Here is a 13,304-nt window from a genome sequence, read left to right on the forward strand (position 1 = left end):
TGGCCATGGTCAGAAGAGAAAGAGGAAGAACAACTGGTGTCTAGGAAAGAGTAAGGATAGGGCATGTATATATGAACTTACACACTAAAATTTTCCTAAGCTTCAAATTATTTTTCAGCCCAGGAAGCTTCTTTGAGACACATAACAGGCTTTAGGAAGGCCTCAGTGTATCTGCTAAATTTGGAGAGGGCAAGGGATCCTCTGCCTCTGTCCTTCAGTGAGATGTTGTCTGGAAAACTCTTGTCTCTCAGTATGTGCAGCTGAAGCACACAGTGGTGAGAGGTATTGGAGATCTGATATCTTTTATAGAATAACAAATATTAGGAAAAGGGTCTGACAGTATAGACACACAAATCCCTCTTTCGACCCAAGAATCTTTCATCCTCATGAGTTATTTTCAATCAGCTGGAAACACCACACAATATAAAACAAGCCACTTCAAATATCTTTGAAATCCCCTGGGGTTTCACTCTGACTTTCTGAAGTGCTTTAAAATCCCCATACTTTTTAAAAAGATGGGAAATTTGGGATATCTCAGAAGCAAAGCACAGCTAGTGGTCCTAATCTGGATTTAGTTAGACCAAGGATTCCTGGGATACTGAAGAGAAAAATCTCCATTTCTTCAGAACATGAAGTCTATCAGCTTTTGAGAATTCAGCTAGGAAAACCATACCACTATATTGATCAGAATCTTAACACCCACTACGGCCCTTTGACTATGCCTGGTGTGCAGAAACAGCTTTACATATGCTCTCTCAAATCACTGCATATCACAACCACAGTCTTGCATTTTGTTCCTATTAATCTCTCCACTATTACATGTAGATAGAACCTCATTTCTCTGGAGACCTCACATTAAAACTGGATATTGCCAGCTTCCAAGGCCCATAGGAAAGTTTCTGTGGGCATTTACCTTATTTCAGTGTTTGCCGGACTCAGCACTTGCCAAGATTCCCGAGATACCAGCCATAATTCTGAGTTGCATTTCACTAAATTTACCAAGAATTTCAGTTGGTGCCATACCATAATGCTTTCTCACAGAAAAAGTTCCCTGACAAGTCAAAAAAAATGCACAGCTTCAGATTATCTCACTCTTTTGCAGATGCCTGCACAGGCTCTCCCAGCATCCCACTCAGTCATGTAGTCCCAGCTCTTCCTTTGTGGTCTGACGCTTTGCCCCACCCTCAGGACCTTTTCTTCTGTCTCTGGGATTTCAGAGGCATTCTCTCATTCCCCATTATGTTCTGGAATAGCGGTTAGCATTAAATCCTAATTAGAGCTTACAACTATGAGTAGCCTTTAGCATTTAATACAGGAAGACCAACCAAAACCACAGACGGTTTGCAGCAGAGAAAGGTCTGTTACGTGCTTCATCCTGCCAATGCCCTCTTTAACAACAGGTATCCTCAGCAAAAATGTCTCAGGGGACAGAGACTGTCTGTGTTACAGGTCATTTAGAGGCTTCTTGTTTTAGACACTACACAAGCAAAGCGAGGCACAAGTTCAGCCTTTCCCAGCAGAGAGTGCATGCAGTAAGGTGTGAATGTAGGTGGGTGGGGCTAACACAAGGTTACAGACGATCAGCATGGGTGGGAATTTCTGGGGACTGGGCTGTACAATTTGAAGAAGCCCCTATTGAACTTTTTTAACACTTTTTCTCTTCAGGTCACATTTCCATGAAGATGGAAAAACATATCCCTGAAACAAAAACAATTTGCTTGCCAAATTTGAAAGTTGTCTTTGCAAAGCAGAGAGATGCTAGAGGCTGTTCAGTGAAAGGGTTATGTTTATAATGGACAAAACTGTGTGTACTCTCCTAAATTCATCCTTGTAGTTGGCACAATTGTTGTAAATGGGACTTTCCAAAACCAAAGCAAACAAATCATAATACAAAACAAAATAACCAAAACAAACTAAAATAAAAGAGCTGAAAGCAGACACCCAAAGGGGAAATTTCAGCTCAGATTGGCAGTTATAAGCAAGTAAAAACTGGACTAGAAAGCACATACAACGGTAACACTAGCTTTGCTGCTAGCTCTGTTATATTTCACTGTTAGAACTGAAGGGTTTGATTTGCCATGCTACCAAAAGAATAATTTAATGAATTCTCCTCCCATTAAAAACCTCCCACCTGCGCTGTAAAATACAGCAGCTATTTTACATCAGACAATAGTTAAATAACAGCTTAGGGAAAAGAGTACCAAATACTCTTTGTAATTGAAAATGGAAGAGAACATAACAAGCAGCATATAATTATGTGAATTCCAATTTAGCCCAGACTTCAGGGTTATCCAGTCTATTTAAGTGAGGAGTATCACTGAATCAGTAACCACAACTGGTCACTATCTAGAGGTGCCAAAAGACACTGTATTTGTTCTGCTTTGGAACCCCCTCAATTAGAGTTGCATGGTTCTACTCTATTTAATCCACTGTTTATTTTACTGTGCTTTTTAAGAGCCACAAGTCTCGAATACTTCATAAAGAAATACAAGATTGCTGGATTTCAGCTTATGAATCAGTTTTTTTGTTTGCATTTTGGAGCTGTCCTGCCCTCAAGTGTCCTATATTTGTTTTCCAAGTTGTTGTACCTTCAGTCTTCCTTCCCACACACACTAGTTAGATAAGAACAGTTCTGTTTTCCACCAAGCATACAGACTTGGACAGCTCACATGGAGTGGGTTTGTATCACAGCAGTTAAACACTAACAAAAAACCCCCAAATGGAACATTAGGAGTGGAAATTAAATAGATTAACCCTAATGAGAATACTGATTTGCTTTCCAGCTAGCTCTTCTGAGCGGAAAACTCCCACACCTTTAAGCAAAGAAACCTAAAGGAAACACAGGATTTTGGCAGAGATCTTCAAATGACCCCCAAAGAAGGCAGGTATCCAAGTCCCATCACACGGCATTGTGAGGCTCCCCCTGTTGTGGTCATGTTTATTCTCAGTCTGTTTATGGGAACAAGGGAAGTGTGGGGAATGTCACATACAAGCACCCCTGAATTACTGCTGAAGGACATATCCTGCAGGGGTCAAGAATGGCTCACTTGAGAGAAAGCTAAAGAAACACTGCAGAGAGTGACAAAATATGGACAAAAATAGCTTGTAGCTGAATAGGTCCAGCAAACAGGGCTAGCAGACAAGAAGTCAGGGTGTTAAAACCACCACGTCAAGCAGATTTGTGAATTAGCTATGTGTGTAGTATCAGTCTTGGGGCTTGTGCCTGCTGGTTTTCCCAATAAACACATCCCAGCTTTCAGCCTACGTGCCTGTCCACCTGACCTCATGCAGGCAGACCTCAGAGTTTCAAAAGATGCAATGAGGAGAGGAACCTGTGAGGTGCAGTGGGCAGAGGGGTGCCTGGCATAGCAGTAAACACTCTCCCCCGGGTTGAAAGGTGTCTGTGGGGTGCTGCCTCTGTCCAGGTCTCCATGGGATGGGTGCCCTTTGCGGACAAGTTGCCCTGCAGACATGACTCCCTTGTTCACAAGTTTCAGCCAAACACAGCAAGGTGGGGGAGGCTGGGTTTAAAAGAGTAAAATAAGCCATGGATCCTTCCCCTGCCTGAAAGGCTGGATGACGAGTCTCAACAAAGCAGAGCATGCCCACCCTGAGCTGGGAGCTGCTGCAGAGAGGCCCTGACAATCCCAGTGCACAGCCCCACTGCCCTGCGCCAGCATGGCCCTGTCCCACAGCATCACCGACTTGTTAGGGTTGGAAGGGACCTCTGGCATCATCCAAGGTGACACAGGAATGTGTCCCAGTGGGTTTTGAATGTCTCCATAGGGAGACTCTCCATGACCTCCCTGGGCAGTTTCAGTGCTCTGCCACCCTCAATGGAAAGTTCTTCCTCGTGTTGAGGTGAAACTTTTCATCATTTAGTTTATGGCCATTACTCCTTGTTCTGCTGCTGGACACCACCTAAAAGAGTCTGGCACCTGTCTTTGAGATATTTATATGCATTCATGAGATCCCTTCTCACTCTAGGCTAAACAGGCCCAGCTCCCCCAGTCTCTCCTCAAAATAGAGGTGCTCCAGACCCCTCATAATCTTTGTGGCCTCCGCTGGACCCTCTCCAGCAGTTCCTTGTCCTCCTTCTAGAGAGGAGCCCAGAACTGGACAAGGTATTTCCGATGCGGCCTCGCTGGGGAAGAGTGGAGGGGAAGGATCACGTCCCTCGACCTGCTGGCCACACGCTTCCCGGTGCATCCCAGGCCACTCCTGCCCCCCGGGCCGCTGGGACGCGCTGCCGGCCAGGCTCACGTTGCCATCTCGCGCTTGTCTGCCCGCGGCCCGGCGCCGCCGAGCGCCTCCCGCCGCCGCGCAACCATCGCTGCGGACGGGCCGGGCCGCGGCGCCGCTGGGTCGGGGCTAAGCAACCTCCCTGCCCCCGGGGCCGGGCCGGGCCGGCGCTCTGCGCCCTCCCTGCCCCTCGGGGCCGTGCCGGGGCTGAGCGCCGTCCCTGCCCCCAGGGCCGCGCCGGGCCACGCCGGGCCGGGGCTGAGCGCCCTCCTGCCGCCTGGGCCGGGCCGGCGGGTCGGGGCCACGGCGCCACACGGGCGCTGCCGGCGCAGGAGGCGGGGCCGGACCGGCGGGCGGCGGGACGAGGTAGGGCGGGCGGTGTCGGGGCCGAGCCGCGGCGGGGGAGGCCGAGGGCGAGCGCAGTGCTGGCCTTGTCCGGGGGCTGCACCGCGAAGGGCGCAGAGCGAGTGCGGGGAGTGGAGGACACGGCCGCGCTCCGCCGGGGGCCGCCTGCGGGGCCCCGGGGTCGGGCCTTGAGCCGGGCCCCGGCCTCCATACACCTCCTTCCCGGGGAGCGCCGTGGCCCCAGAAGCCCTCCCTTTGTGCCGAGGGGGTTACAGCTGCGGGGAGGGGTCTCACTGCGAGTTGCTCACCTTATTATTAAATTATTACGACTAATACTAGCATTCATTAATATGAAATGCTGAGTGTGCACTCTGCTGCCACCCTTTACCACTGTGGTCAAGGACGCACCCGCTCAGGTATAAAGGAGGATGCGCTTCATTAAGTGTACGCTTATTTTAGGCGAAGAAGGGGAAAGGTGCGGGACAGAGGCCGCGGTGCCTCGGCGGGTCCCACCTGGGGACAGCAGCAGCCTAAGAGGATAGAGCTGCTCTATCTATAGCTTCCCAAAACAGCCTTTCTGCCTGGAAGCTTCGGGTAGACACTGAAAATTCTTATTTTTGCGTGGTGTTGCAGGGTCTGTGACATCCCACTTGAAACACACCAGCTGCAGCGCGATTGAAAGGGCACTGAGCTGTGCACTCAGACCTGTGTGTATCCATAGTGAGTGCCTAGATCGACCATGTGGCACAAGTGCAACAAAACCAATGCTTTGAGTGATGTCAAGCTTTTAGCTTCCATACATTTTTTTTTTGACTGGGAAAAATGCAAGCCACTCACATCCCAAAAGAAATCCTAACAGAAATACCTGGACAGTGGGTTGTAAGGAAGGGCAGCAGTTAGGAAAAGATGGTACAACAGACATATCTGCACATTCTTAATGTTTTGACACAGCAGTCAAACACAACTTAGGAGAGTGTAGTGTTACTTAGAACCCTTTAAGTAATGATTTCTACCAGGAGGAAGGAACTTGTTTGCTTTCAGTTGGAATGTCTTTTCTTTTCCAGAATTGGGACCATGGCAATTGACTGGATTGGTTTTGCATATGCTTCATTGCTGGCTGTTGGAGGTGTTGTAGCATATACTCGTAAAGGTAAATTCTGGGGCAGTAGGATTTGGAAATTAAGCATTTGAATTTCCTCTATGCAATATAAGACATGAAAGTTTTGCTGTAATTAAATACAACTACATCTTATATCCATCCTGCTCTGCTGTAAATGCACTGAGGCTCATGAGATCTACTTGGGTCAGCTTAAGAATATGAGTGGCAACTGATGAGGTTTCTTCAGGGCAAAGAGAGGCTGTCATGTTTTCTTTGACCTTCAGTGTATTTAGGACTTTCTTATTTCCTGTAACCATTCCTGTGCTGAGCACAGTAGATGATCTTTGCTTAAAGCTTACTTTCTACTGAGACATCCAGGCTTGATTCTGACATTTCCAGATGAACACTGGGAAGAACCCCTTTACGTGCGTCCTTTGATTTGGTGGTTAATTCTCTCATAGTGTTAGAATTGTGCCTTTTCACTCCAAGATAACGAGGCAGGATTTGGTGTAAAGCGCTTTTTTGGTATTTCAGTGATGTTTGCGGTCCCGCAGGTGGCGGTGCAGTGCCCGAGCCCAGCACCCGGCAGAGGTCGCAGCGGTACCGAGGACGGGCAGGCGGCTGCTCCAGGCTGGTCCCGTCAGCTCTCCCACAAAATCCCAGCCGTGCATTGCACTCCTTCCCTATAGCCATTATCCATCCCGACTCTTGTGATTTAGAGTCACTGTTTCACTTTGTGGTGTGCACATGCTTTGCTCTGAGAGACATGGCTTCACTCTGAAAACACTTGCTATATATTTATGTTTGCACCCAGCTGCACTCACTGACTATCCCTTTCACCTGTTCTCTTCACTCTTGGTTGGTCAGTCTGTGTTACAAATGTAGAATTATTTTTTATTGGTAATGTTTTCCATTTTCTTGCATCGTCCTGATTAAAAATATTCAAAGTAACAGGACTGGGAGCTACGTGACATCCGAGGGCTGGATTCTTTATTTACAAATGTCTCAGGATCAGCTTAATCCAAATAATGCCTGGTGTGCTGATTCTACACTTTTATCATATGGTACCTACTCAAATATCTGCTCAGGAACCTAAATATGTTACTGAAACTCTGGGATTTACGAACCAGTTTTGCAATAGCACTGAAAGCAGATGTTACTTTTAGAAGCTCTATTTTCATCCTCACTGCCATCTGATTGGGTTTTTATTTTTTATTAATTAAATGTGATATTGGTGATACCATTTTATTGTCCAGAACTGATGTCAGACTGAAAGGCTTTGTGATTACATGTGTTGTCCAATTTACTCTTTATATATATTGACACATTTCTGTCATTTTTGGAGACTCTCAAGTGCTGTTGAGATATAGTTATAAAGAACAGATAGTTCAGAGAAATTACAGAATTCCTTCTAAAGATATGTATGATGGAGATAATACCCAATAGGTTTGTGCTTCAAGGATTATTTTTCCCAAATTGCAAGTGTTACTGGATCCTGATCATCTCCCTCTAACTTAGTTGACTTTCCCCTCATGCTGCAGAAGAAAATGACCCAACCACAGAAATAATACTCTCCGTTCACACTGGGCAAGCTATATGGACTGTGACAAAATCAATTCTTTTTTTGAAATATTTGGATAATACTGTGTAGAGAGAGAACTGCTGTATAAAGATTGAGCTTAAAGACATTGTATTGAGAAATGACCCTTGAATGGTTTCTTGCAGGTTCCAAAATCTCTTTAGCTGCTGGTCTCACCTTTGGCTCTGTGGCTGCTTATGGAGCTTACTGTGTAACGTGTGATCCGAGAAATGTGAAGATGTCATTGTGTAAGTGTTCTAGTACAGTAAACAAACAAACAGTATCCTGAATATGTAAAACTCTCTCTTTAAGTAAATTTTGAGTATTGCTATGGTTTAAATGTTGGATTTTAAGTAGAGTTTGACATTTCAACTTAGCTTGCAAAATTCAAGACTTGAGCTGTGGAACCATTTGCAGGGTAAGAGAGATCATTCACACAAAGCCAGCAGGTGTGTTACCTGGCAGCACTTCCTTTTATTAGATGGTTACCCAACACTGCTCATATTGTGAAATCCAGCTGAGAAACATGGGATAATACTACAATAAAATCATTTGCATTAGAGAATAGAATGCAATTTGAGCAGTAAAGTAAATGTGGGATCAAGTCTTGCATAATGTAACGTATCCTCAGCTCCCAGTGAAACAAATAGTTTGACTTAGCTATGAAACCCTGGCTATGTTGTCATGAAACCCTCATGGAGGCAAGAAACTACAATCCCGAAAGGGGACATTAACCTTGCATGACTGATTTGCAATAAGAGCTACAGGGACCTTGTCTTACTCATTGTTTTAGCAAAGGTGGGTTAGGCTTTGGTTTCACATGCAGAAATGCATTTAAAATGCATTTAATCCAGATGATGTGAGTCCTTAAAATTCATGGTATACTGTTCATGCTGGCTTTGTGCTTTATACCAATCACAGTTAGACAAAATTCCATTTGAAAAAAATGGAGCATTGTTAGCCAAGTGTTCCCACCGAGTTCTTTAATAAAGGTGATAATGGTGTACCTGATCTGCTCCTAGATGACCTAAGATTGGATTTCCAGTTTTGCCACTGTGGCCTTGCCCAGATTAAGTTAAGCCACTCTTTTTACAAAAAAACAAAACGTTTTTTGATTGAAGACATAGCCTTAAGTATATGTAAATTTGTAATCCTTCATTGTGAGATGCTTTTAAGTAGCATATGGAATTGTACTTTTATGAGTCTGTTAAATCACTAATTTAGATACAGATATTGTGGAAGGGGAGACTAATTAAAATGTACTAAATGTTGCCTGTTTTCCAATTCCCTGGTTTTGGAAGGGCTAATACAAAATTTCCATTAATGTGCTTGTGAACATCAGATATACTGAAATAGCATTTTGTATTCCATGTAGAAATAGGCATGTGAGGATTTTCCCTCAACTGAAGAAATGTTCATATTTAGTAGAAGTTACAGCAATACAGATGAGATAGAGTTCACTACACGTGCCTTAGAAAATTCTTATTATGTAGAGTAAAAGGAACAAAAACTTTCTGTCTTAGTTTACAATGTTTACAAAGAAATCATGTTCTAATTGCTTAAAACCTAAACATTTTATTGAACTTTAGCTATGAACAGTTGGCCTCTTCATCATCCACATGTGCTGAATGTAATAAAGAAGGTGGTAATTTTCCCTGAAGTGAGTTAGGGAATATGTGTATGATGTACTCTGCCAGGGCCAACCATTCAGGCTGCCCAAATCTCTTCCAGCCTGTTGTATGTCAGTCTGCAAGAGAATGTCTTCTGGCTGCTAGATACATAGGTACCTGAAATGAAAGAAGAACTCAGTAGGAAAACTTCAGAGGAAAGAAAAATTAGACACATTCAGAAACATCCACACCTTAACAACCTTTGGGGGTTACTCTATATGATACTTGAGAATAGTATGAGCTTTCTGTAATAAATGTGCATTGTGTTTGTAGAAAACCAGAATGCTTTCACTTAAACCTAACCTGCCTAGTATGTAAGTGTGCTATTCACAGTGCAAGTTGATTTGGATCTGAAAATGATCCACCAAATTGAATTTGTTATGATTTATGAATTTCTTTGACTGATACAAGGTGAAACAGTGAATGCATAGCACTTTTGAAATCAGGTCTAAAAGCTGAACATCTTAAAAAGTCAGTGGCACATATGAAAAGCCAGATACTAGCAACTGGAAAAAAAGAACATTACAGAGAGAACATGCTTTGTAGCTTGTAATAAATTGTAAATATATTCAGGGCTCTGGCAAGACACATACTGTGGAATAGTCCACTCTTCAGACATTCCTGAGAGGATCAAGGGTATGGGACTAGAAAATCAGAGTAATGGATAATGGAGCATAATGGGGTTTTTTGCAGGGTAACTTTAAAGAATGCACAGAGTTCTGCAAGGTACTTGTTACTGTCAGAACTTGTTTTATAATGCTGAAATGAGTTTAAAACTAATTTTTGACACCTGTGAACACAGGACTGTCCAGAGGATTAGACAGTAGGGTTTGAAGATAATTAGCCAGATGGTTTTTAACTGCTCCATATAAATAAAGGGAAGAGATTTGTCTAACTGCCATTACTTTGGCTGCAAGAGTGATAAAGCCCAGCTGCCCATGAGAAGTCCTGCCTCTGTGCCCACTTCGAGGAAGCATTTCAGGTGACAGTTCTTTAATGAAGCCAGCTATCTTGGCAGTTTTATGTATTCTCTGCATCACCAGCAGGTCAAATGAGGTGATTGTTCCACTCTGCTCCCACACTTTTAGTACTGTGAGCAGTTTGGGGCACCATAATATAGAAAGACATCAAGCTATTAGAGAGCATCCAAAGGAGAGCCGTGTGGGTGGTGAATTGTTAGGAGGTGAAGCTGTATGAGGAACGGCTGAGGTCACTTGGGTTGCTTAACCTGGAGAACAGAAGACCGAGGGGAGAGCTCGTTGTGGGTCTTCAACATCCTCCTGAGGGGAAGCAGAGGGGCAAGTACTTCACTCTTGTGGCCATGACAGGACTCGAGGAAACAGAATGAAGCTGAGTTGGGGGAGTTTAGGTTAGATATCAGGAATAGATTTTTCACCCAGCTGGTGGTTGAGCAGTGGAACAGACTCCCCAGGGCAGTGGTCACAGCACCAAGCCTGTCAGAGTTCATGAAGTGCTTGGACAACACTCTCAGGCACATGGTGTGATTCTTGGGGTGTCCTGTGCAGGGACTCAATGATTCTGATGGGTCCCTTCCAACTCAGCACATTCTTTGATTCTCTGATTCTCATTTACGTAGTACTCTGCAGCCATAGTTCTGTATGAAATCCCCACACCTGATGAGTTCATTGCTGCCTCCGTTTCTAGGTAAAAGTATTCCAGAAAGAAGATGCAACTTCTTTCATGATGTTTGTTTTCTGTTGCTTGTGCAGCATTTGTTGCCCTCTTGGGCTGCCATTGTAGCAAAAGGAAACAAGTGAACTTGTGGTCAGGGTGACAGAGATGTTGATATTCTGTAGCAAAAACAAGTGGCAATCTAGTTTTTAAAGCTCAGCAAATAAAGAGCTAATATTCTAAAAATAAAACAGAAAAAAAAGTTGATTGTGCTAGCTCCTTGAATAGTTAGAAAACAGCTGCAGTGATACAGGGTGCTGGAATTTATAAGACTCTCTTCCTGTAATTCAGCATACATGTTACTGTTATGGCAAAGATTCTTCCTCCTTTATTTGTATCCCCAGGAATGTAAATACAGGGGAGTAGAATGCACTGTTTTAGCATACATAGAGTAGGATATAGCATTCTGCTGCCATGGAAACCTTATTTGTAGCTGAAAGAAATCATAGTGGTGCATTTTGGAAAAGCAAGAATGTTTTTATAGACCCTGTGTCTGATGTAATTTTATTAAACTGCAGTTCATAGCAAAACAGCACTGACCTTTGATAACTGTTTCTGATTGGTCCACTGGTAGAAGTGAGAACATTAATGTATGTCATTGTCTTTTACAGTTACATCTTTTCTTTTGACCATTATAATGGGAATGAGGTTCAAGAGGTCCAAGAAATTAATGCCAGCTGGACTAGTGGCATGCCTGAGGTACACATATATTGACGATCTTAATGTAAAGATTTCACTGATTTTCAAATAGTTGCCATTTGACATCTGATTCAAAGCAGTATCAGTGGAACTCACTATCAGTCAGCTACTGTATAGCTTAAGTGAAATTAGTTTGAAGGTCACAGTCCTGTTTACAAGGAACAGCTTTTCCATCTCAGTAGCTGGATACAGCTGATAAGACGTGACTTTCACAGCACAGAGTGGAGAGGTCTGCAATTAAATATTAGTGCATATTGATAAGGCTCATAGAAGAACCTGGATAAACCTCAGTGGTTTTGAACACATATGCATAAAATTAGTTTAATTTCATACAACAGAGTCATCTGAAAGAAAGGCTAACACTGTGGTTTAGAAGCACTGCATTCATAACTCCAGGAAGCATGCCACAATTCAAAACCAGAACATTTTTGACCTGACCTAAGAACTTTGGTTAGTATTTCTGCAAATTATGATGTTTCTAACCATTCTGACTGCTTTACTGCTGCTGTTTGGCACTCTGGAAAACATCATTTTCTGTACTTAGTATTTTGGAATTAAATTATGTAGTTAAGTCAAAACTTTTTTTTTCCTAGTGAGTCTGTAAGTCAAAACGTTTTTCAACTCTTAAGTCAGAATCCCCGTCTTCTGAAGGAATAATACCTGTTGCTTCATTGTTACCAGATTTAATATAGTACCATTCTGTTTTACTCCAGTTACATACAGGAAGATAGATAAAAATCAGATGCAAATTGTCAAGATGGAAAATTTAAGAATCAGGGCTTACACCAGAGAATATTACTGTCCATTGTGGATCGCTCTTCCAGCCTAGGTGAGCTGTGTGTTTCAACAGACACTGAGACTGTAGATTTAGACACTGCAAAAGATTATTTAGCAGAAGGTCTAGTGTCAGCTATTTATGAATGCCCTGTTATTTAATGATGACTTTCATTGGTTTTATTCATGCAGCAACCATATTTATGTTTTTTTGGTTTGTGTTTTTTGCAGCCTTTTGATGATTTTGAGGCTTGTTTTTATGCTGCTGTAGGAGAATTGAGCAACTTAAGAATCAAGCATGACTGCCACGCCCACTGAACAAACAGACATGCTCTCCATACTTCAACAAATTTGAACACAAGTCTTACATTGCATTTATCTTTTCTGTAAAAGATCTGTACCTGTTATTTGATTGACATGTGCTGATATTTTGCAAGCTTTTTTAAAAAATTAAAATGTTTTCTTGATGTATTTTGATCTACTTCCATTGAAGCAATCTGTTAACTCAAGGCATCTTTGTCTATCAAAGTTTGATCACTTTTAGGGGTGCTGAGCAGCCCAGGAAAGTGAATTTGTCTTGCACTGTATCTCTGAGAGAGGATATATATAAACACATCTTTATGTTAAAAAGGTATCTTGTATTGAAGCATAATTTTGTAGTTTCTGAGATTAAATAATCAGTTCTAAATTGATGAAGTCTCAGGCCTGTACTGTGTTGCACTAGAGACCCCACCTTCTTTCAAACACACGTTCTTATTCCGCTGGTTCTAAATCTAAAAACTATGATCTGTTTTCAAATAAAATGTAAAATACTCAAAGCTTCTCAGTTTTCTATGCAGATGACTCTTCAGTGGAAGAGTCTGGTGATCTGCTTTGTACTGTAGTGGTTTAAAACATATATACCATGCTGTACCTTGCCACTGACACGAATCATGGCTGAGAAAGGTTTGCCATCCTGCACGAGGTTCCAAACTCTCGGTACTCTTGAACACATTTGCCATTCTGGCCTTACACATACAAAGGAGACTGTTCAATCATAAACTATTCAGGATTAAAGTTGCTTTGGTTTCCATAAAAAATAAGTATTCCCTGGGCCTCAAAGCTTGGCCCAGACTGTCTTCTGGCCTTCAGGGAGTGTACAGCCAAAACATTACAAAACACAGTATGGATGAGTGCACTTCTGAAGACAAAGAGAAATTTTGCT

General features: G+C 42.9%; 1 protein-coding gene across 2 annotated transcripts; it reads left to right on the plus strand.

The window, feature by feature from the left end:
• The first annotated feature begins 4,297 nt into the window (after positions 1-4,297).
• Positions 4,298-12,792, plus strand: TMEM14A (transmembrane protein 14A). Of its 2 annotated transcripts, none has more exons than XM_071548459.1 (5): positions 4,298-4,608; positions 5,652-5,737; positions 7,412-7,513; positions 11,239-11,326; positions 12,332-12,792. In XM_071548459.1, the coding sequence occupies exons 2-5, from the start codon at positions 5,662-5,664 to the stop codon at positions 12,369-12,371; spliced, it is 306 nt and encodes a 101-aa protein (XP_071404560.1). In that variant the 5' UTR covers positions 4,298-4,608; positions 5,652-5,661; the 3' UTR covers positions 12,372-12,792. The 2 variants fall into 2 exon arrangements, with proteins under 2 accessions (XP_071404560.1, XP_071404562.1); XM_071548461.1 differs by lacking the exon at positions 4,298-4,608 and adding an exon at positions 4,902-5,003.
• Positions 12,793-13,304: the final 512 nt, after the last annotated feature.

The sequence above is a fragment of the Pithys albifrons genome, chromosome 2 (assembly GCF_047495875.1).
Source record: "Pithys albifrons albifrons isolate INPA30051 chromosome 2, PitAlb_v1, whole genome shotgun sequence".
NCBI lineage: Eukaryota > Metazoa > Chordata > Aves > Passeriformes > Thamnophilidae > Pithys > Pithys albifrons.

Bases quoted from the DNA above. Each gene is read 5' to 3' on its own strand.
- TMEM14A (XM_071548459.1), top strand. From the start codon at position 5,662: ATGGCAATTGACTGGATTGGTTTTGCATATGCTTCATTGCTGGCTGTT. The intron at 5,738-7,411 runs GTAAATTCTGGG...GGTTTCTTGCAG, and splicing joins TGTAGCATATACTCGTAAAG to GTTCCAAAATCTCTTTAGCT. The intron at 11,327-12,331 runs GTACACATATAT...TGTTTTTTGCAG, and splicing joins GGACTAGTGGCATGCCTGAG to CCTTTTGATGATTTTGAGGC.